The 25,452-nt window shown below is 36.2% G+C and overlaps 1 protein-coding gene across 9 annotated transcripts in view; it reads right to left on the bottom strand.

Annotated features, from left to right (window-relative positions):
* Positions 1–25,452, bottom strand: part of EPHA5 (EPH receptor A5) — a 493,180-nt gene that overhangs the window by 190,445 nt on the left and 277,283 nt on the right. For 5 of the 9 annotated variants that reach the window (XM_020999825.2, XM_020999824.2, XM_020999826.2 and 2 more), the window contains exons 4-5: positions 24,710–24,865; positions 19,375–19,710 (exon numbers count right to left, since the gene is read on the bottom strand). The exons of the other annotated variants lie outside the window; for them this stretch is intronic. In XM_020999825.2, coding sequence (XP_020855484.1) covers positions 19,375–19,710; positions 24,710–24,865 — 492 coding nt within the window. The remainder of the gene's footprint in view (positions 1–19,374; positions 19,711–24,709; positions 24,866–25,452) is intronic. 9 annotated transcript variants of the gene reach the window in all.

Genomic DNA, 25,452 nt, shown 5'->3' with positions numbered 1-25,452 from the left:
AATGGTTAATAAAGTATGAAGGATGGAATATGTAACATGACTACGCTGCTGGTGACAGAAAAATAATCTATGGAATTAATTCTTCCCTGATAATGAAATGTTTTCATCTTCAAATGGCATTTACAATTTCACTCAGGGTAAAATCACTTAAAAAACAGACACACACCCTATGAATTTATTGACTTTAGATAGGCAGAGATCACTAAAGCCGACAAGCTGGCATTGCTGGATTGATGGACCCTTTCATTTACATTTGGTTGCCGCCATGATCCTAAGCAAATCATTGCTGGCATAGATATCTAAGCAGCAATTTGCAATATAGGTCATATCCTGAGGCCTTCTATGCATGAAGATTCAATAAGCTCTCCATTCCTCTTCTTAGTAACGGAAGAAAATTTGTAATAAGGAAGATCAAGAAGTAGAATCTAGAAGCACATTTTGTTTGGGGAACATGATTTTATGTCTTTAACAAACTTCCCCACGTTCAGTTCATGTTCGGACAAACATGCCAATTATGTTTTACTGCAGAACTAACAACCTAAAAAGCATGCAATACAAACTGTTTTCAAATAATGTACCGTTGGAGCATCAATTAAACCAGGAGTCATGTAGAAAACGAATCTGCCACTAACACTGGCAGAACTCAACCTGAAGAGATTTTTCTCCTTTCTTTTCTTGTCAATAATGCCATAAACAAGGGGTCATTAGCACTATACAATTGATTATACTTATATTAAAAGTATCCACAAAGCAAGGGCATTTAACAAACAACAAAGATGATGGCAGAATGGGAAACAATCTATTTTTTTGATAAATGTAAATGTATATAATGACTTAAGTGGATTTAAGTGAATCTGTGATGGCCTCACACATGTGAGAATGACAAATTAAAACAAAGAAAGTCAATAAGTAGACTAGACTAGACATACATACAACTAAAGCTTAAAACCATATTGATGCTACTGTGCCTTTGCTAAAAATCAGGATTGGCTTTTAATTTCTCCTGAGCACAGCAAAAAGGAAGCCCAGCTGAGCTGTGACAGCAAAAAAGCAGTAGCTGTAGCCAATAGCCCTGACAAGTACACTAGCCTTTCTCCTCTTCTGTACCTTCCTGAAGTATGTTCAAACCTTTCACTGCTCATGTTTGGAAATTAATCTCCATCTCATTGTCTTTATAGAAAAGTTAAGTGATGAGAGGGAGAGAACTGGGGGGGGGGGGGACAGGAATTAGAAGACAAGGGAAGGATGTCATTCTAACAGAGCAGTATAAAAGTGAAAGGTCCCCCCTCCTGCTGTGTGAGTGTCCCCCTTGGGAGTCTTGCAGGCAAGCCATACTACTACACTGCAAGAAGTATTAAGCGTGTAAAACACTAAAAGAGTTTATCCATGATTTCTGTTGTAAAGGAAGCAAAAGGTAAATGTTTGACAGTAGTTTATGAACCATTTCCTTTCTCTTAATGTATGTGTTAGAAATCACAGAACTTCACAAAAACAGGAGAATTATGGCAATTACTCCACCCTGCCATCCATAAAATAGTCTGATTGAAATTAAATTCTATCTAAACAACAACAGGAACTGCAGGGAGTGGAAGCTTATACTGTGACTCAGCTGGAGCCCCCTATATATGTTGCCATGGTGACTGCCAATATTCTGTGTATAGAAGATTTCTTGCCACCGCTTCTTAGGGGTAGGCATCAGAATCAGATAGTGGCCTTCCAAGTTCACTAGCACTGCTATTTAAAACTAAACAATGTAACTTTAAAGGTGCCCTTTATGATGAGTAAGTTGGTTTTTTACATTGCTATAGATTGGATAGTTCTGCTGCTGGAAGAGAAAAGCTTGACAATATTTTAAAGACTAATTGCCACTATTTTCAAATGAAATTGTTAATGTCTTTGGATACCCTACCAGAGAGATTTCACCACTGCCATGCTGTGTTTATTTCAGCAGGGACACACTTTAGTGGAGTATATGAAATAATTGAATGAACTCAGATCCATCACTGGGCTAAGGGCAACTAGGTGGTGCAGTAGAGACAGAGTGTCAGACTTTGAGTCAGAAAAATCTGAATTTGATTCTGTCTCAGATACTTGCTAGAGTAGATGCGTGACTCTGAGCATGTAACTTAACCTGTCTCATCTCACTTTCTTCACTGTAAACTGGAGATGATAATAGCATCTACCTCAGAGGGCTGTTGAATAAAATGAAATAATCTGTGTAGAGTGCTCTCTAAATTTTAAAGATCTATATGAATGTTAGTTGTTATTTATTATTGTTGATGTTATTATTAGTCTAGAAGTGTATCATTGTGAGGAAAACCTCTAAAAGAGGGACAAATAGAACATTAAAAGAATATTTTGGCTGAATTTATGTCATGGGTATACTAGTGGTGGAAGGTACAATTAGTAGAGGGCTTTGAGCAGAGAGCAGAGATAGACACTGGGCAGGTAAGAGAGCCCTGTACTTAAGGAGCTAAGGATTATAGCACAATGCTCACTAGGTTTTCCATGAGGTATGTTTCTGGTAATGCACACCCGATCATCTGGTTTGGCAGTTCTGGTCATTTCGCCATTGAGAAACAAGAAAGAAGATTTTATGGAAGGTAGGAAACTCTCAAAAGAACTTGAATTGGGTGCTCTCTGGGGAACTTACAGTTAGCTGGTGGCACAGTGGATAGATTGTTGGACCTGGAGTCAGAGGGATGAGTTCAAATTCAGTTTCAGATATTTAACTATCTGTAGGACCCTGAACATTCCTTAACCTCTATTTGCTTCATTTTATTCAACTCTAAAATAAAGAATATAATATCAACTACCTTATGATGTTGTTAGGACCAAATGAGATAATAATGGTAAAAAACACAGCACACTCTCCTGAACATAATAAGCACTACACAAATATGTATTATCTGCACCACCCCATGAGCTTCTCTTCCACAGAATCCAACTCCTTCTTATCAATAGAAGCCCTAAATGGATTTTCTAAGGATGGTAGTAAAAGAAGAGTCATCCTAATTTCCTGGTAGTGAAAGTATCAGTAGACTAGAGAAAGAAAGAATCATAGAAAGTTCTGAAAGTATGAAGAAAGAATCTTGCCATTTTGGCCGTGGGTTCAATTACCACCTATGACATATATTGACAACATGACTTGGGGTCCCTCACCCTAGGAAATATTTAACCTTCTTCTAGCAACTCATTTCAAAGTTGAAGGGAAATGATGAACTATGTTGTCAGAAGAAGGTGCTTCTTCTTGGAGTTCCCTGTACCAATGCAAATAGAGGCCCAGTTCTTGTCCCCTATCTCATTTAAAACTATGTAAACTTTTCTACCATGATTTCAAAGATTGTTAAACCCACAAAGCACTTGAAATATATGGTGAGTGTTATAAGAAAGCTTATCTATGATTAATACAAATTATTAAGGAGATAATAGTTGCCCTCTAATGTACCTCAGAAGTAAGAACGTTTCAGTCAATGAAGACTTTATAGAGTATAATCAAAATTTGAACTAAATTTTTAATTCATAGAAATGTACAGAATTGTTGAATTGTGAATGGTTCATTCTCTGAAGAAGACTATTTCTATTTGCACGTATTAAACAATTTGATGCTGCTTTCCTTGTTCCCACTTCCACTGGTGTATCAAGTATCCTATCAGGGTTATAATGGTAATGCAAATTATTAGGGATTCTAGAGTTATTGTTTATGAAGTTCCACAGCTATACTCCCTATTGATTATCAGCCAGATTGAATTAGCTTTTAGAAAAGGCCTTTACTAAAAATTATCAATTGTCATAGAAATTCAAGGCTCTCAAATTCATTGTTAACTCTCCGTTCAAACACAAAAGGTCTCAGGGAAGACTGGGCTTAAATGTAGAAAACAAGTGTATCCAGACGGTAGACTCACAGCTCCTGGTTATTAGAAGTCCCTTGGTGAGTCATCATAAAGTTCTTTCTTTTTTTTTCCCGTTGCTCTTTGCATAACTGTATTTGGATATTTTCCCCCAGAATGGTGGTATCCCATGATTTCTAAACATATAGTATCACATAGAGAATACTGATATTAAGAGATGGGATTTTGTGACAAGTCCTCTGGGACTGATGAGGATGGGATCTGGGCCCCCAAAAAGGAAACCCCTTTTCCCCCCACCTTCCCACATGGTCAAATCTCTGGTGTTCGGCCATGGCTACACTCCCATCAACCAGCCCTTCATCACGGCCACGCCCAATCTCCCAATTCTTTTCCACCATTGCCCTACCTCCCCATGGCCCCAAGCCACCTCCAACCCCAATTCCTACCAGGCTTCACCCTCCCTTGGCCACACGATCCAGGGGCCTGGCATTCTACCACCTCAAAGTCCCCCCAAAACTTCTTGGCCACTCCCAGATCCCTCCCACAGTCCCTCTGAATACAAGGTCCATCCTGTCTTCATCAGGGTGCTCAGACCTTTAAAATCCAGCCACTGGTCAGATTCCCATAATCTAGCCAATAGCTCACAGGGCTCAGATTCCTAAGAGTCTAGCCAAAAGCTCAGTTCTTAAAAGGTGGTATACAGGTAAATGTTTAATAACAAGCTCTGAGAAAAGAAAATGTGCCCAAAAGATACTTTTAAATCTAAGATTTTCTCCATCATTTTCTTACATCCAGACAATCAACAAATCAATCAATAGAAGTCTGATTCTTGGCATTTCCCAGTTTCTGATATATAAATGCTCACACTGAAAATTTAACAATCAGCTCACAAAGCAGTTCTAAATGCCTGCAGCATAGCTCTCAGCTGGGATCTGAAGGTTAGTATTCTTGTAAAGTCTGGAAAGTACCTTTCCTCAATCTGTCTAATTTTTTTTTTCCTATGCATTTAAGCTCCTGATATTGCCTAATGCTATTAGCCACTGTTAGTCCAGGGATACTTCTAATAGCTCCAATGGTAACTTCAGACCTTCCAGCCCTCTTAAATCCAAATGATCATCACCTGGTCAATAGACAAGGATGAGTGAAGAGAGAAAACCAACCTCCCCCACAAGTACAATTCTCCCTTTGAAGCATATCATTGTTAGATTTCACCATAGCTACATTCTGCTGTTGAATTTCCTGTTATACACTTAGACTGAGAGGAGGTGTGTCTGATTTCTTCTTTCAGTTAGTCATAAGATATTTTCTACATGACTTCATCTGTCTTCATTCAATGTTCAGAGCACTTTATTCTTCTAAAATTAATTAAGAACTAGTCTACTCCTGGTTTACTAATTGATCGATTCGTTTGAGCAATTTGGGCTTTCTCTGAGTACATTAACTGGTATGAATTAATGATTTTAAGAAGTCAGCATCAGCCAAAACCAAACCAAACCAAAACTAAAAATAACAACAAAACATCCCACGTAAATTAAATGATGATAATTACAGAGGAATCAATAACAAGAACTATCCAATCACAAGCTCAGTGCTACAAAAGGTCTTTTAGTTGAATTCCATCATTGAACTGTGAGATAAAGTGAATTGCCCAAGATGAACAAGTAATATAGCCAAGATCCAAACCCAGATCTTCTGGGTTTCTACCCCAGAATACTCTTTTCTCTATGCTACATTGACTCCAGGGGATAGTAAAATATATTACCTGAATGTAAAACAAGCATCTTAAGCAATAGGAAACCAGGTTTAGAATATTGAATCACTGATACCCATCCACTAATAATTTATATAACTAAATTACCATTGGTACAACAACACTTATTTTCTACTCTACATCTCCCACACAAATTAAATGCATCTAGTGGCATTACGTCTCCCAAGAAGGTCATTCTCTTTTCCTCCTGTCCTTTGTGGTCCCTTAAGTATACATTATTTCTCTCTCATTGTCCCATTCGGCCGTTGTGCATTTTTTTCAAACCACAAATGGGTTTTTGTCTTAAGCTTGCTCAGAGCAATGGCTCTGAGTTCTACAAAATTGATAGTAAAGACATAATCATTGGAAAATGAAAGCTTGTATATTTGCTCCATGAAACTTGCAGCAGTTATCTTTTGTTACCTACATCATCAGGGATTCTTTCAAAGGTTTCTCCTTTTGCTTATCCCCCCACTTTTTCTCCAGCATTGGGTTGTATGTATTACCATACATAAAGTCTAAATGGTCTATTGTTGCAACTCTTTCCCTCTTAGAATCTCACAATGTTAGAAATATTATACAAAGGTATTTATTTTGAAACAGAGCCTGTGAAACCCAGGAACTGGTCCCTGTATAGTTCACTGTCTGTCTAGAAATGAACAAAATAAGGATGTTATGTAGAAAAGATACAAAACATAAACCTCAACAGTCTCAAAATATATATCTTCCAATTTTTCTTCAAATAACTATTCCATCTCCTCTCTCTTGATTTTCTTCTGTACCTATAATGTGCTCCCTCCTTCTTTGTACTCCTCAGAATGCTTGATTTCCTAGAAGATTTTACTCAAAATTCCATCTTTCTCAAAAAAGACTTTTTTTGGTGCACCTAACTTCTAGTGTTTCACACTAAGGTTACATTCTATCTACTATGTATGTACATGCCAATTTAGCCACATGTTATTTCACTCAGTAGAATGCAAACTCCTTGAGAGCAGTAACTAATTTTCTTTGTGTATGCCACCCTTCTTCTAGGTCTTTCAGGCAGTCAAATCATTCTTAAATTATCTCTCCTAATCTATTTTCCAAGACAGTTGTTTTTCCAGTGAGATATTTCAGATTTTCTTATATTTTTCCAATTATTTTAATTTAATTTTATTTCTTGGTCTCTCATGGAGCATTTTCTCCCATCACTCATTTATTTCCCTAATTTTTCTTCTTCCTCTTTTATTTGATTTTAAAAATTCATTTTGCGCTCTTCCAGGAATTCTTATGGGGCTTATACCCAATCATTTTTTTTTCTTGTGGCTTTGCTCATAGTTGCTTTGATACGGTTGTCTTCTGGGTTTTTGTCTTGAGCTGTTCTGTTGTAATAATAACTTGTTATGGTCAGTTTTTGTTTTTGGTTTTTTTTTGTTTTTTTGCTCATTTTCCAGCCCATTTCTTTATTTTAACTTTATGTTAAAGTTGAGCTGTTTTCTTCAGGTCAAAGGGACACGGCTCCAAGCTTCAAGCCTTTCATGCTGCTGTTTTCAGAGCTAGCTCTGGGGATCGGTTGGTTTTCATTGCTTCCAAGGTAGAATGATCTAAGGAGCAGAGTGGTCACTGCTCTTTTGCCCTCTGCTCTGGTCATTATCTAGGAAAGGACTTTATTCCCTGTAGCTCCTAGCACTATCATTGCTCATAACTCTGAGACTATGACCAGGTCCCCTGATCTATTGCATTCAGAATTGCTGGTGCTCTCTTTTCTTTGTTGAAATTGAGATCAGAGTCCTTACTCCCTCATGAGTAATCTTAACCATTCTTCTTGGCCCTAGAACCACAATCAGGGCTCCTGCTCCACTGTGGCCACAAGTGCTGTCACTCATTTTGGCTCTTGGATGGTGACCTGGAAGGTGGTATAGGTATTGCAATAGATTACTGAACCCCATGCCAGCAAAGAGTCCTCTACAATCTCCGTCAGATCAGTTCTTGTTGGACACCCTCACCCCTCCACTATCCATGGTCTGAGAACTCCTAAAACTGCTGTAGCCACCAATGCAACTTCCTGGTTTAGTTCTTACATCAAAGTAATATCATGTTTATATTTGTGCACATGTATGCAATGATAGGTTTGCATGTGAACATATGTACTTGTACTTCTCAGTGCCCCAGGCAATTCTTCAGAGCTATAAATGTTAGAGAAAGTGATGATCTTCTTTGGAAGAAGTTCCTCAGCATGTTCTCCTTACACTGGTGAAATATTGGTTCTGATCCAAAAACAAAAAGACTTTGGCATATAATATCATTCTTTTTTCTCCTATTACTGTGGAATTTTATAAGAAACATGCAACATAATGTGTTTGCTTATTATTTAAAAATATCATAGAATTACAGAATCTGTGAACTGGTAGGTACTAAGCCATCTAATTCCTCCTGTATCTGACCAAGAGTTCCTTTATAGCATCTCCATTAAGTGGGCATTGAGCACTTTTTTGAAGAATTCTAGTGAGGAAGAACAAACTATGTCTCAAAGAATCCCATTCCTCTAATTCTTTGGGAGCCTTTCCTTATATTAAACCTGAATCTTCTTCACAGAAACTCCTATTTCCATTCTCTTCTGATAAAGTGTCGGCATTTTATTTTTGCAAATGCTGTATAGCAGTCTATAGACTCTAAAATCCAGCATCTTATATAGTTACATGAATGTGTAATGTGTTTTTGAGTGCATGAATACATCTTTAACATTCTCTCTCTTCTCTCTCTCTCTCTCTCTCTCTCTCTCTCTCTCTCTCCTCCTCCCCTCCCTCCCTCTCCAATTCCTAAATACAAATAAGTGGCCTATTTTCTATATCTCCTTTTGTCCAGACATGAAAATATATCCATTTAATTCAAGTAATCCTCATATTGCACTTCCTCCAGTATGCTTAGCATCCAAATTTCCCTTTTTTATACATGCTCCAGGTGGTCCATGTATTTTGCTAAAATGTGCTACTTTTAAATGAACACAGAGCTCTGTCTGTGGCCTAACTTAAATCTACTAAAACTGGAAGATCACCTCCCTACTTCTAGATTCTATGACTCTTTCTTGATGAAGCCTAGATCACATTAACTTTCTTGACTTCCATATCATACTGTTGACTCATACTGAGCTTGCAATTTAATAAAAACCCACAAATTTTTTCTCAGGTGAACTCTTGTTTAGCCATGCCTATGTCAATTTGTACTGGTGAAATAGATCTCTTAAAACATACAGGACTGTACATTTATCCCTATCAAGATTAAGATTTAACCCAATATTCTCACCTGACTTTTTCTTTTATTGTGTTCCCTTTTCTTATGGCTTTGTTGTCATCTAAAAATTTGTTAAATATGCCATTCTCCTAATTAATGATGAAAGTGTTAAACAGCATAGGACCATGAGGAAATTGCACTGTGGCTTTCACTCAAAATTTCCAAAGATCAACCTCTTGATGTTCCGTTATTTAAATATTTCTGATTCCATAGGATAATAATAGTAATAAAAATAATAGCAAAAGGGTAACATCTAATAATAACATTTATATGGTGATTACTATGCTCTAGGCATACTCTATGCTAAGTTCTTTGTTCTATTGTAAGTGTTTCACAATTATTATCTTATTTGATCCCCACAACAACCCTGAGAGGTAGGTACTGTTATTATCCCCATTTTATAGATGAAGAAACAGAGGTAAACAGAGGTTAAGTGTCTTGGCCAGGGTCACATAACTAATATACATCTGAGGCCATGTTTGAACTTTGATCTCTTTGACTCCAGGCAGCGCACTTTATCTGCTGAAATCACAGCTGCAGGACTTCCACTTCTGGGAGCCAAGATGGCAGAGTGAAAAGGTAGTTGCTCTCACTCTCCCCTATTAACCTCTGAAAACCCAGAAAATATCACCCAGAAAAAAAAACCTGGAACACCTGAACTAGAAGAAAGACGGGAGCAGCAGTGCAGCAGCCCAGCAAAGGTCTCCCAGTGCCTCAGCAAAAATAAGGGAGGCAGAACTACAAGGCCCCAGGCAGATAAGTACCCTGGCATTCATCTGAAAGGAGGTGAAGAAAACAACCTAAAGGCTTCCTAAAGCCCCGGCCTTGCTGGTTCCACCCAACACCAGGTGAGCTGAGCCCTGCAGCCTCCAATTGTGAAGAAATCCTGAAGCCCAGGTGGTAGACAGGCAAACACCAACACCTGGATCCAAGTGCCTCAGTGAGGGTGGGAGGGAACCGGTGGAAACCAGCTCAGAAAACCACCAGGTGCCTCAGCACTCTACCACAAAGGAATCTCCCAGTGCATTAGCAGAAACGAGGGAGACAACACTGCAGGGGGCCCCAGGCAGATAAACACCCTGCAGCACCCATCTAAAAGGAGCTGAAGAAAGCTAAAGGAAAGGAAAAGCAGGCAACCTAGAATTGCCTGAAAGTTCCAGCCTTGCTGATTCCAGCCCAAAGAGTAAGCTGCCAGAAACCTACAGCCTCCAATTGCCAGCATAAGAGGCCCCAGCACACAAGCCAGTGACCAAGACCTAGGCTCCCAACACAAGAAGCTTGGGTCAGTACCCTCTGTTCCCAGCAGGAGAGCTCAATCTCTTTAAAGGCCAGGGAATAAAGAAACACCATGAGTAAAAAGAAACGTACCATAGATTCATATTATGAGAAGAGTAAAGATCAAGACAGAAATTCTGAAGAGGACAACATTGTCAACAAACCCACATCTGCAACAACAAAAGGGAATATGAACTGGTCTGAAGCCCAAAAAGCCTTCTTAGAAGAGCTCAAGAAGGATTTTAATAGTCAAATGAGAGAGGTAGAAGAGTCCTTCAAAAATACAATTGGCCAATTGGAAAAAAAATACACTGAAGAAAACAAGTCCCTAAAAAACACAATTGGCCAATTGAAGAAGGAAGGACAAAAACTAACAGAAGAGTACACTGAAGGAAAACAAGTCCCTAAAAAACACAATTGGCCAATTGAAGAAAGAAATACAAAAACTAACAGAAGAAAACAATCTGTTAAAAACTAGAATTGGACAAATGGAAACTAATGTCTCTATGAGAGAGCAAGAATCAGTCAAACAGAAACAAAAAATAAAAAAATAGATGAAAATGTAAAATACCTCATCAGTAAAACAACCGACCTGGAAAATCGACTCAGGAGAGACAATTTAAAAATTATTGGACTACCTGAAAATCATGATGAAAAAAAGAGCCTGGACAGTATCTTTCAGGAAATCATAAAGGAAAACTGCCCTGAAGTCCTAGAACCAGAAGGGAAAATAACCATAGAAAGAATCCACCGATCACCACCTGAAAGAGATCCCAAATTGACAATGCCAAGAATATAATAGCAAAATTCCAAAATTACCAGATGAAAGAGAAGGTGCTGCAAGCAGCCAGAAAGAAACAATTTAAAATATCATGGAACCACAGTCAGGATTACACAGGACCTTGCAGCTTCTACATTAAAAGACAGGGCATGGAACATGATATTCCATAAGGCAAAGGAGCTTGGAATGCAGCCAAGGATCAATTACCCAGCAAAAATGAGCATCATTTTTCAAGGGAGGAGTGGATATTCAACGAAATAGGAGACTTCCAAACTTTCCTGATAAAAAGACCAGAGCTCAACAAAAAATTTGATCTTCAAGTACAGGACTCAAGAAGGACTTAAAAAGGTAAATGGGACAGAAGATACAATATGTTGTTAAAATGGGGGGGCTTTAAACCCCTACAAGGGAATATGAGACTTGCAACCCTTGAGAACTGTACTGTTATTACACCTTGTTAAAGGAGTATACATAAAGAGGGTGGATATTAGTTGACTTTGATGTAATGATAAAAAAAAATCTAATCAAGTGGGTTAAATGGATCCAAATAAGTGGATCAATCTGATCTTAGAAAATGTACTGAGAAAGGAGGAGGCAGACAAGGGTAAATTACATTACAGGAAAAGACACAAAATCGTATTACAGCAGAGGGAAAGAAGGGGGGGAGCATTGTTTGAACCTTACTCTCATCAGATTTGGCTCAAGAAGGGCATAATATAATCAGTTAGGTATAGAAATCTAACTTGCCCTATAGGCAGTAGGAGGGAAAAGGGGAAAGAAAGGGAGGGGGAAAGAAAAGGGAGGGGGGGAAAGAAGGGAGGGAAGAGCAGTAAGACTAAAGGGGAAGAAAAGGAAAGGGATAATAAAAGGGGGAGGGACTGAAGGAGGCGTGGTCAAAAGCAAAACACTAGTGAAGGGGGGAAAGGAAAAAGGAGAAAGAAAAGCATAAATGGGGGAAAAAGGATGGAGAAAAAGACACAGATAGTAATCATAACTGTGAATGTGAATGGGATGAACTCTCCCATAAAATGGAAATGGATTGCAGAATGGATTAAAAACCATAATCCTACAATATGTTGTTTACAGGAAACACATTTGAAAAAGAGTGACACATACAGGGTAAAGGTAAAAGGCTGGAGCAGAATATATTATGCATCAGCTGAAGTAAAAAAAGCAGGGGTAGCAATCCTGATCTCAGACAAAGCAAAAGCAAAAATAGATCTAATCAAAAGAGATAAGGAAGGAAACTACATCCTGCTAAAAGGCACCATAGACAATGAAGTAATATCATTACTAAACATATATGCACCAAATGGTATAGCATCCAAATTCTTACAGGAGAAGTTCAGGGAGTTACAGGAAGAAATAGACAGCAAAACTATACTAGTGGGGGACCTGAACCTCCCCCTCTCTGCACTAGATAAATCTAACCACAAAATAAACAAGAAAGAAGTTAAGGAGGTGAATAGAACATTAGAAAAGTTAGGTATGATAGACCTCTGGAGAAAACTGAATGGGGATAGAAAGGAATATACTTTTTTCTCAGCAGTACATGGCACACACACAAAAATTGACCATGTACTAGGGCATAAAAACCTCACAATCCAATGCAGAAAGGCAGAAATATTAAATGCATCCTTTTCAGATCATGACAATAAAAATTATATGTAATAAAGGGCCATGGAAAGATAGACTAAAAAATAATTGGAAACTAAATAATCTAATCCTAAAAAATGATTGGGTCAAACAACAAATCATACAAAAAATCAATAATTTCATTCAAGAGAATGACAATAATGAGACAACATACCAAAACCTATGGGATGCAGTGAAAGCAGTTCTTAGGGGAAGTTTTATATCTCTAAATGCTTACATAAATAAAATAGAAAAAGAGGAGATTAATGAATTGGGCATACAACTAAAAAAACTAAAAAGAACAATTAAAAATCCTCAACTAAACACAAATTAGAAATATTGAAAACCAAAGGAAAAATTAATAAAATTGAAATTAAGAAAACTATTGAACTAATAAATAAAACTAAGAGCTGGTTTTATGAAAAAACAATAAAATAGATAAACCTTTGGTTAATTTAATTAAAAAAAAGAAAGAAGAAAAACAAATTACTAGTATCAAGAGTAAAAAGGGCGAAGCTACCACCAAGGAAGAGAAGATTAAAACAATAATTAGGAATTATTTTGCCCAACTATATGCCAACAAATTTGACAATCTTAGTGAAATGGATACATATTTACAAAAATATAAATTGCCCAGATTAACCAAAGAGGAAGTAAAATACTTAAATAACCCCATCTCAGAAAAAGAAATTGAACAAGCCATTGATGAACTCCCTAGGAAAAAATCTCCAGGGCCAGATGGATTTACATGTGAATTCTATCAAACATTTAAAGAATAATTAATTCTAATACTATACAGACTATTTGGGAAAATAGGTGAAGAAGGAGTCTTACCAAATTCTTTTTATGATACAAATATGGTGTTGATACCTAAACCAGGAAGAGTCAAAATAGAGAAAGAAAATTATAGACCAATTTCTCTAATGAATATAGATGCAAAAATTTTAAACAAAATGCTAGCAAATAGATTGCAGCAACTTATCAAAAGAATAATACACTATGACCAAGTAGGATTTATATCAGGAATGCAGGGTTGGTTCAATATTAGGAACACTATCAGTAGTCATTGACTACAGTAATCTATAATTTGATAAACCCAAACACCCGAGCTTCTGGGATAAGAACCCACTCTTTGAAAAAAACTGCTGGGAAAACTGGAAAAGAATGGCAGAAACTAGGCATAGACCCAAATCTCACACCATATATGAAAATGAAGTCAAAATGGGTTCATGACTTAGATATAAAGGCTGATACCATAAGTAAACTGGTAGAACAAGGAATAGTTTACCTATCAGATCTTTGGAGAACAGAAGAATTCATGACCAAACAGGAGAGAGAGCATTATGAAAAGCAAAACGGATAATTTTGATTACATTAAATTGAAAGGGTTTTGCACAAACAAAGCCAATGCAACTAAGATTAGAAGGAAGGTAGAATATTGGGAAAGAATTTTTACAACCAGTCTCTCTGATAAGGGCCTCATTTCTAAAATATACACAGAATTAAGACAAATTTATAAGAACACAAGCCATTCCCCAGTTAATAAATAGTCAAAGGATATGAACAGACGGTTCTCAGATGAAGAAATTAAAGCCATCTATAGTCATATGAAAAAATGCTCTAAATCATTAGTGATTAGAGAAATGCAAATCAAAACAACTCTGAGGTACCACATCACACCTATCAGATTGGCCAACATGACAAAACAGGAAAATGATAAATGTTGGAGAAGATTGGGAAAATTGGAACACTAATACATTGTTGGTGGAGTTGTGAAATGATCCAACCATTTTGGAGAACAATTTGGAATTATGTCCAAAGGGCTACAACAATGTGCATACCCTTTGATTCAGCAATAGCACTTCTAGGGCTATATCCCAAAGAGATCAAAGAAATGGGAAAAGGAGCCGCATGTACAAAAACATTCATAGAAGCTCTTTTTGTGGTGGCAAAGAATTGGAAACTGAGGGGATGCCCAACAATTGGGGAATGGCTGAGCAAGTTGTGGTATATGAATGTAATGGAATACTATTGTACTATAAGAAATGATGAACAGGGTGACTTCAGAAGAACCTGGAAAGACTTATATGGTCTGATGCTGAGTGAAGTGAGCAGAACCAAGAGGACTTTGCACACAATAACATGCACGTTTTGCGATGACTAATATTGTTAAACTGAATCCTTCTCAGCATTACAAGGATCTAAGACACCTCTAGAGGCCTTGGGATGGAGAATGATGTCCACATCCAAAGAAAGAACTATGGAAGTTGAATCGCTATCACTTATTTTTACCTTCATTTGAATGTTTTTTCATCTTTCTGATGGTTCCTCATATTGGTTTTAATTTTTACTTACAACTTCACTAATGTGAAAATATGTTTAATGGATATGTAAATGTAAAGCCTATATCAGATTGTGCGCCACCTTGGGGAGCATGGAGGGGAGGAAGGGAGAGAAAAATTTTAAACTCAGAACATATGGAAGTGATTGTTTATAAATCCAAATAAATTAATAAAATTAAAAAAAGAAATAACAGCTGCCCACCTAACTGTGCCCATATCTCCCCATCTTATTCTATAAACATAGGATGAGAGATTAGAACTAAGTCTTAAGGGTAGGTATTCTTCTTCTTCTTTGTTAGAGGCAGAAACTATTTATCTTCATACAATTATCTGTTTTGTCTTTGTTCATTTATCATTGTCTGTATTTCTTAATCTGAAGAAAAATCTTCAAAAAGACTTCAGGGAGCCTTCACTCTTTTCTTAGGGAGGCTACATTTTTTTAGGGAATGACAACGACAACAACAATAACAACAAACTCTAGCACCTTGTTTTCCCTCAAAATTTTGTACTTCAAATTAATATTAAATCACATGCAAAAGCTGCCATTTGTATTCAGGCAGTTTTTCACAAAAGCAAGATGCCAGACTCTGTAATGATATCATGGAGGGGGAAATGCTTTAAATACTGTATAAACATCCATAAATTAATCATTTAATCACTCACCCTCAGCAGGAAATCATTATTACATTTTATAGGCTGATCAGTTAGGGTTTGCTAATCAATTCCTGCTCCCACTTTAATGCAATATTTTTCATCTTGCACACAGAACCATCTATTCCTCTTCTTGTACTTTCAAATCTAATTTTGAACCTATACGGTTCACACATGCCTTGCCATCAGGAGAGAAAATTATATTAACCTGAAAATGCTAGCCCAAATACTATTGCCAGTTACCAAATTAAAACAAAGTACTTGAGAAAGAAACAATGCCCTCCCACCCCAACCAGGAAAAAAATGTTTAATGATATCTGAAACCAGAGATGTATATTTCCACCAAAAATGTTATATACAAAAAAGAATCTAGTAAGGATAACTTTTTTTCAACTTGTACTTTTTTTTGCTTTGTTTTTCTTTGGTTGTAAAATGAAAAAGAAAAAAAATAAACAAGTCCTCTGTTCCTGTAACAGTGATGAGCAATTACCCATTAGAGCAGAATCAATTTTGACAGCAATATTCCACATATATGTGTTTGTATGCATGTATGTATATAGTGTATATGTGTATATCTGTGTATGTGTGTGTATATACATGTGTTATATGTGTATATATACACATGTATATGTGTGTATGTATGTGTGTGTATACACACACATAGAAGTGTTCATTTGAGGTGAATTAGGCAGCTATTTGGGATAGCTGAACTCTATCTGAGAAAGTTCTTTCTGTTGGGTCACTCTTATTAGTAGGTTTCTCATGCGAACTAGAGTAGAAATACTAGAGTTTTGCCTCAGGGCTCCAAAATTTAGAAAATACTTTTACTAGTTAGTAATGAGATAATTGCATATTACCAGATCCCATTGGTCTGTTCAGAGGATAGAATCTCTATACATGGAGGATACTGGAGGGATGCTTCTTGGAGAATAATGGTGAAAGGCAGTTCCTTACAGACTATGAAGCATACTTCACTATCATATAACCAGAATTCTATAGATATCTGTAACTACTTCATTTAAAGTCCTCACATTATAGTTGCAATAGGAAGGCACCATGTGGCTCACTTCTTTGACTCACTGCTGTCCAACAGGTAAGTTAACCTTCTCCAGAAGAAGGCCTCATTGTTTCCTTGGGCTTCCTCAGACTAGGACTAACATCCTTGAATCCCTTCACTCTTTTCCCCATTTCTGTGCTTCTACTTCCCTCCACACTGAATTTCTTTTAAAAAATTGGTTTGGTTCAGAGGCTACCTGACCTACTTATAATGTGAAGTTTGCCCTAGTGTTTTATGAAGCTTGTTCCCTGGACCACCAAAAAAAAAGGGGGGGGTGGTTAGAGCTTCTGACTTATCTATCCTAAGAGATTTGAAACCTAAAGCCAACAAAACCATATCATACATATTTATAATTAAATAGTGGTAAACATATATGGTACAGTGGGACAATACCACTGAATTTCGATATCAGAGGCTCAAGGTTCAAATATATGAACTTTTGAGTCTTGTATAACTCACTTAAGTTTTCTAGCTCTGGGTTTCCACACTACAAAAAAAAGTTTGACCAAATAGTCTCTGAGATCCCTTACAACCCAAAATCTATGATTCTATGTTCCCCTAAGAAGCACTGTAGGTAGTGGCTAGAGAAATGGAATTGGAGTCAAGTAAGGCTGGTTTCAAGACCTGCATCTTCTCCTTACTGGCTAATAACCCAGGGGAAGTCACTTAATGTTTTTAGGTAAGTATTTGGTGGGGAGAGGGAAAAGAGAGAAGGAAACAAGCATGTATTATATGTCTAATTCATGCTAAGCACTGTGGCTAAGTGATTTACAAATATTTGATTCTCACAATAATCCTGTGAGGTAGGTACGTAGCCTATATTAGCTGGGTTTTTACTTACCTGGAGTTTTTTAAATTGATTAAATCATAGGTTCAGATAAGAAAAAATCCAAATGATAGCTATATCCTGATCAGTTAGATGAACACTCTAACTTTTTTTGCTTAAATAAATCTTGGGGTCAAAGAACACTGAAACGTTGGGGATTTGGATATGCCATTGAAAAAAGAATCAAATGTTAATCAAATCTGCTACTCAAATATTAATCAAATATGCTACTGAAATGAATAAATAATATTCCCCACATCCAGGTTGTTAAAAAACCATTTTTTTTCAAAAAGTAGATATATCAGAAGAAGGAGAAAGAGGAGAAGGAGAATTTATAGAATATTTTTTCCCTTCCATTGTGAAAGTGAATTCTCTACATTGTTAGTGGTAAATTAAAATGGAATTCAAAATTGGACTTGGAATTTTTATAAAATTAACAGTGATTCACAGTCTATTTATTTTTCCAGTGTTCTTATCAGGACAGGTACTTGAAGACAGTGGCAGCTCAGACTATAGACGGAGTTGTCTTTTTGTGTATTTGTGTATCCTATACTTATTTATGCCTGTTGAGAACCTGACCATTGCAGAATAAAATTAAGGGGAAGAAATAGCTAAATTATACAATTTAGGGACACATATATTGGTTTTTTTTTCCTACTAGGATGAAAAACAAATAGCTGCATAAGAGACTAGTTAATTCTATGAAATAAAGAACAGCTGCTGTGCTGAATCAAATACGTGCCTTCACAGTTGTCATTGGACATCATCTTTGCTACCCTTAGAAGCTTGCTTTAATTACATCAACGAGAAGTAAGTGAGCACTCAATAGGAGAGAGTGACATGGTTTACCTGACATATTCAAACTAGCCTCCCTAGTGATTTTAGAACCTCAAACATAGGTTAATATTATGCCAACTAAACATGGTGTTGCTTGATCAAATATTCTTATGTTTCATGAACAGAGTCATGGGATCCTTTTCCAGAATAATGAGTGATTAAATGTGAAATACTAGAAATGGAATGAGGGAGTTCTTTAAGAATGAGGTGAGTTGGGGGACATAATTCTTTAGTCCCTTGAAATTCTTCCTTAAACTGTTTTAGATAACAATTAACCAAAAACAAACGTAAAGGTGACACTTTTTAAACATATTTTGAGTGTAGCTCTGTACAGGCTGGGATGAATGAATGCGCATTATCTGATCTATCTCTTCTTACTAAAAGAAAAAAGTCCTTAAATAAACCTTTCACTCATGAAAGGAAGTAAAAAAGAAAGTAAAGACAAAACAATTGTAGGACAAACTTGAATACCATTTCCTACTAACAAGACTTAGAGTTCCAAAAGAAGGGGCAGGTATATTTTTGAGATTTGTATATTAATTCAGCCATCTTAATTTCTAGAAAGGGTTTTAGTAAAGAAAATGTTTTTACATACAACTCATTTTATAATTGAAAAACAACAGCAACAAAAAGGAAATGTTAAAACGTAAATAAAGCTGTACTAATGTGCAAAAAGGTCACCTATATTTTATAGCTCTCCAGCAAATGCCTAATTAACAAAAAGCAAAAAAGATAAACTATTATTTCAACATGGAGTAAGCTGCCAATTTTTGCCATTTACATTTCATTGGGTAAAAAAAAACCTGAAATAAAAAAAAACCATCATGAATATTTTGAAGAAAGGATTTTAAAAGTGGGAAAGAAGAACAAAACAAATTTTATTGCCTTATCTCATGTGATTGTTGGTGCTGGGGGATTTAGTATATGAGATTGCAGAACTCACAGAAACCACTAGAAAGTATGTGATAGTTTAGGCCCGATCAGCCTATTAACCTATGCTTGAAAACCCTCTTCCTGAATCAAGGCAAAGTACTGCAGCACAAGGAGGAATAACAGAATTAGGGCCTGGGGCACCTCGTCATTTGGGAGTTCCACTTACCTGCTTGATTTGTGGTTACATTTACAGACACATACTGCCGGGTTCCTGGGCTCAAGTCGGATACTCCATTCACTGCCTCAATCTCAAAGGTATAGTTTGTGTGAGCGAGGAGATCCACCATCATGACAGAGGTGTTTTTCAGGCCGATTTGACGGGGGAGGTACCTGACATGACCGCCACACTCCTCACACACACCTGCATGGGAGTTGCACTTCTTGCATGCAATATAATATGACACATCTTTCCTTCCACCAGTGTCAGCAGGAGGAATCCATTCCAGAAAGACACTAGTTTCGTTAACATTTGAGATGGCATTCCGAGGAGCTGAGGGGGGTCCTGGTTTGCAAAGTAAAGTGAGAAAAACACATTTTACGATGATATTGTTATGCATTCCTCATCCCACCATTCCCTGGGCTGAAGAAATATATAATGTCTTTTTTTTTTAAGTAGGAAGAAAATAGTAGTCAATTTGTAATGAAACCTGAAGTCCTTCATTAGAGGGAGAAGTTGCATTATTATTAGGGGATTTTATATCTTGAAATAAATGCTTTTTCTTGAGATATATTTCTGGTTGAATAAAAACAAGGTTTATATTACTATAAATTATTGAATAAGATAGTCAATAATGTTTAGGTTTTACTTATGTGTGTGTATATATGTGTATGCATGTGTGTGTGTGTGTGAGAGAAAGAGAGAGAGAGAGAGAGAGAGAGAGAGAGAGAGAGAGAAACAGAGAGAGAGAGAGAGAGAGAGAGAGAGAGAGAGAGAGAGAGAGAGAGAGAGTGTGAAGGTACTGAACATTTAAATCCTTCTCTTCGGGCCTCAACATATAATTTCTCTTTGCTACTAGTTCCTACTAGTTTGGGAAGTGAAGGCCAAGTGCAAATGGAAACTTTTTTTTTTTTAGTTGTAGTCCTTGATCTCAAATCACATATCTGGCAGAAACATTTCACACATATTTCAAAATATATCCCATCTTCTCATGCCAAATCACATACAGTTTTTTTAAACCTTCCCTCATTTTGTCAAGAAAGCACCAGGTTTTAAGAGGCTGATCAACCATTACAATCTGTAACAACATTTCTTCTCTTGATACTCCTTTAATGTCATAATTCTGTAATTTATAGATTGTAATTTACTAAGAATATGGGGCTCATGAAACAAAAAACAATGACAGACAATTACAGAATATTTTTTCTTTCTTATAGGAAATAGCTATTTTTTTAAAAATACACAACTGTTTAGTGTCTAGAGAGATAGCATAACAAACTTCATCTCAAGAACATCAAAACAGTCAGATGAAAAAATATATTTGTCTCAAACCTCACAACCTATATACCCCAAATGTCTCCAAGCTTACTTTCCTACCTTCTCACTTAAGTTGTTAATTTTTCTATTGGAGTTGAAATGAAAATATCATTACATAAGAAATGAATTCACTTTTTTTGTCCCAATAAGGAACACCTTGTCTTAATGAAGTATTTGAATTCTGATGCCAATAATGAAATCAGCACAGCACTGGGAATTGCTCAATGTTTTTGCAGATATGGGGCAGGGTGGGTGAGGAATGTTCTATTCTGTAAATTACTGTGACTAATTTGAGACAAAAAATCAGCATATTGAAAATAATGGATTTTGAATTACATAGCAACCTAAATACATAGCTGAATTCCTAACAGACATGTCTAACTTTTGACAGAAATGAAATGATCATATGATTAGGAATTCACAAAGGGGACATTAAAATTGTGTCTTTTTTTTTTCAGAAACTCAGAGAAGAAACCATACTTTACATTATTTCATTTTGGTAAAAGGTGCAAAGTAGCATGAAATCATGGACAGACTACTATGCTTGTACTCAAGAGCCCTACTATGCTGTCTTGACCATTATATTTGTAATTTGAGTTATCATACATGAGTCACTTAACTTTTCTGAACCTCAGTTTCCTCACCTATAATACGGAGATTAGTACTGACATTACTGTATTTCTACCAGCATTATGTTAAATAATATATGGAAGATGTTTTGCAAAGTTTGAAGGGCTATCATTATGTCACAACTTCAAAGGGTCAGTTTTCTCATATGCAAAATACAGATACTAAAATGGGAACTATCCCTATAACAGGGCTATTGTAAGGAATTCACTTTGAAACTTAAATGGTCATATAAATATAATTTATTAGTATTACCATATATCAAGAAGCTTATGAAAGTCATAGACTAATTTTCTTACTATAGATTTTCTCTGTAACAAATCTAAAAATGTGAATTAATTGTGACTATTTGGAAGCATTATTATGGTGGAGGTAAAATAAGAGAGGAAAGGATGTGTATTATTCAAAGCTTTATTTATGCAGTACTACCTTTTAAGAACCACATAAGTAAAACACTAACATCTCTGAAAACCAGCACCACACTTTAAAAAAAAAAGCCTTCTATTTTAACCCCTCTTGATACTAACAAACACACACACAAGCATTTCAGTAAAAAGACAGCATTTGTGGAAATAACTATATGAGATTGCAAAATGATTTGACTTGATTATCCAGCTTTCTAAAGGATAGGCAGGAAAGGATAGATTCACACTTTTTGATTGAACTATCATATGTTATTTTTTTTCCTCTTTTATCAATTAGAGATACTAGAAGGCATATGCAATTTGTAAAATTTATTTTTAAAACTGCATTGAAAATAGTTGAGTGTCTTTTTTAGGGGAAGGAAGCATTCAAATGGAACATTGAGTGTAAAAAATATTCTTTTGGAATAGGAAACATGCACTAAAGCCTGTTTCTTCTCTTGCTGTGCCCTTCTCAAACCCTTAACACTCCTGTGAGTACAAAAAATGTCTTTGAAGCCAATGTGAGTGTTATATCAAGCTCAACTCTGAAGCAGCAAGATAAAACATGGACTCAGACTAATGCTGAAGAATCATGTAATGGCATTCTGCTGTTACTAAGTATGCATATTGGAGGATACAGACAAAAAGGTGGGGCTGAAAAATGTGTTCCTGAAGAACTATCAATTTGATTCTTCCTTTTTTTCCCCCCTGCATTTTCTCACTTCTTAAATAAAATAAGGCCTAAAGCTGGTGCCATGAATTTAAATTTTATGAAGCCAAGCAGAGTATAACATTTAAGATTCTCATATGAACATTTATCAATCCATCGGCTTGTGGGAAACATATGCATTATGTGTACCACTCAGAAAGCAACTGAAAACAGAGTTACACAGCCATATATACATATTATTATATAGAATTAACAGTACAACATATCAGAATTTTGAGCAGTGCAGACAAATGAATGTTCCTTTGCGGGGAAAAAAGATGGAAAATTTACATAGTCAGAGAGGTTAACAATATGATGCTTATGTCTCTGGACTCTGGTTCTAGAACTATCAATCACCAGTCCTCTACCCTTCTTTCCTTTATCACAATCCTTAGATCAGAGGCACAACACCTTCTGTTTGAGGAACCTGAGAATGTCTACATATGTGAAATTGTATAGAGGATTAATGGAGCTATAAAGATAACTCAAACCAGACTCCCTTCACTTGCATTTCCTTCCCTTCCCCCCAAGTACCTTTGCTTCAAGTATCTGAGAATTTAAAATTCAACAAACATTTGTTGAATTGAATTGTGTTCAAACTAAAACACATGGGTCAGTACTAAAGGACTGAATTCTATGAAATATTTTATACATTCATCTGACCTAAAACTCCTAGACATACTCATGTTCTCAAATACTTCAAATTCGACTTAATTATCCTTCATGACACTAAGATATCAACATGACTGGAATAGTCACAGCCTCTAGAAATTATATAGCTTTCAAAAAAAGGAACCTTTAATCAATTAAAACAGCAAGAATGTGTTCCTTTTAGATGTATTCACACAGTACATATTTATTTGCTGATAGTTGAAAGCTGCCGATAATTGACCACATCCACTAGTTTTGTGGCTTTTAAATAAAAAAATGGAGTTTTTTTTTTCTTTCTTAGACAAAGCATAAATTTCTTAAAGGTACCAGTGGGGTTTTGTGCAGAAGATTCAGCTGCTCTTCTCAAAGGCTTAAAGAGTTCTATTTCAATGGCAATGCTTTGAAGTGACTCATAAAATCAGCATTCTCAGAGGGGATCAGCAAGAGCTTCAGTATGAAGATACTTAATAAGGACTATTTGAAGAATCCCGAAAATGTATTTTAACAAATCTTTGGAAACTAGGAAGAAGGGAACAATTTCAGGTGAAATATCATTTTGTGATATTCTGGACATTGCTTTTCTGAGAGAAATCTATTTGTTTTTAGGGTCAAGATTTATCAATACTAATCCCTGCTATGAAGACAAATACTCACTAGGTTAAAGAATAAAATATAACAAGACATGGTTGAGAAATAGTCAGTGGGCTAAATGGAAGGGGGTTTGGGGACAAAGAAGCAGCCATTGATTTGGACTTTCTTTTATGTTTCCTTTTTTGTTAGATTTTCATTAAAATTTCTATTTGCAACAGACCTCTGAATATGATTTTCATTAATGACTTAAGTTTGTCTATATCATCTATAGAACTGAAGAATTGTGGTGGCAGTATGTCAGGTTCCATAGGGAGAGGAAAAGGAACAGTGATCAATATGGGTGCTGCCAGTGCAGCCTTGTATCTCAAAGAGAACTTTTACAGATATAGCTTGTGTTTAGGATGATAAACAAAGCATTATGAGATCACAGAATAATAAGAAACTACATTTAAGGATATTCATTGACATGGCCTTTGACAAAAGTCTATAACCCTAAGTTGAAAAGCTGGGTTAGTTTTTGACTGATATCTGACCTGCTAAATGAACTTGCTAGGTTTAAAGAAGGAGTATATATAGCTAAACTGCTCTTCTTCAAATTGTTCTTTGCAAATCAGAGGGGCAGGTAGAAGCATGGTTGTCTCCTTTGTGCAAAAGGGGGCTCTATGTTTAAGTGAGTTGGAAGATTGAGGATTCAAATACAGCACATAGTCTATATGAACAGACAGGAAAGGGAACTCAGTCATTAATGCAGTAATCGTGAGTATCATAATTCAACCATAAAGCAAAGTGAAAGAGTTGTCACCTAAAAATTGTTTTTAAATTCTAACTTAAGGAATATTTATATGATTCTACTAGTGTTATATTAGTGAAGTTAGCCTTTATGAGGCTTGCTTCAGAGGACATTCATGTGGCTAGGTGAGTAAACATGTAGCCACTGAAGAGAAAAAGAAGCATGCAAGATTATTGTTTTATTTCTATCATGCCACTCCTTCAGATTGGTTCAATGTGAGAGTAGCATCATTGAAGAGACACAGGGTTTCCTTACTTGTACATGCCATTGTAGGTGGGTCAGACTCCCTCCTGAAATAGTCCTTTTCACAGAGACAAGAGGTCGAAGCTTCTTCATGGGTATAACTGTGAGGTGGACACTTGCTGCAGCTCTGGCTCTGAGGTGAGGCTTTGAAGAATCCAGGTTTGCACACTGTCAAAAGAAATCAGAGGCTAAGCTCTTCCCCTCAAATAGCTGCTGTGGGAGTGGCAATCTGCATTGGTGGGGAGTGTAAGAACATTGATGAAATCATACATCCAGTGAGATATCAAGTTTCCAGTTGCAGAATTATAGCAAACTGTATTTAAAAATTTATTGACATAAGAATATTGAATTGTTGTTACTCATCTTAGAAATTTCATAGAAAATTGAAGAAGAGCTATAAGACCAGAGATCAGCAAATGGTCTGCCAATTTTCTGAAAGAGGGAAAAAGGTGAATTTTTACAAAGTATAAAGAAGTGAGCCTGTTTCTAATCCCTAGGTGGAAAAAAAACTCTAGAATAGATTATTAAGCCTACGGCTTGTGATCATCTATAAAAGGAAACCATGACCCCCAAGAACCAAGAGCAGTTCAGAAGTAAGACATCAGGTCAAGCCAAAAAGCCTCCTTTACTTTAAAAAATAATATTGTACTATATGGATTATAGATTACAGAAAGGTTGTGTGTTGTTTCCAAAAAGCATTTGATCAAGTCCCTCAATATCCTTATGGAAAAGTTGAAGATATATAGATATAGATA

This window comes from Phascolarctos cinereus, unplaced genomic scaffold, assembly GCF_003287225.1.
Source record: "Phascolarctos cinereus isolate Bilbo 61053 unplaced genomic scaffold, phaCin_HiC Scaffold_9;HRSCAF=440, whole genome shotgun sequence".
NCBI classification, from domain to species: domain Eukaryota; kingdom Metazoa; phylum Chordata; class Mammalia; order Diprotodontia; family Phascolarctidae; genus Phascolarctos; species Phascolarctos cinereus.
Note: the sequence above shows the minus strand (reverse complement) of the source record. Positions and strands in the feature narration are given on the sequence as shown.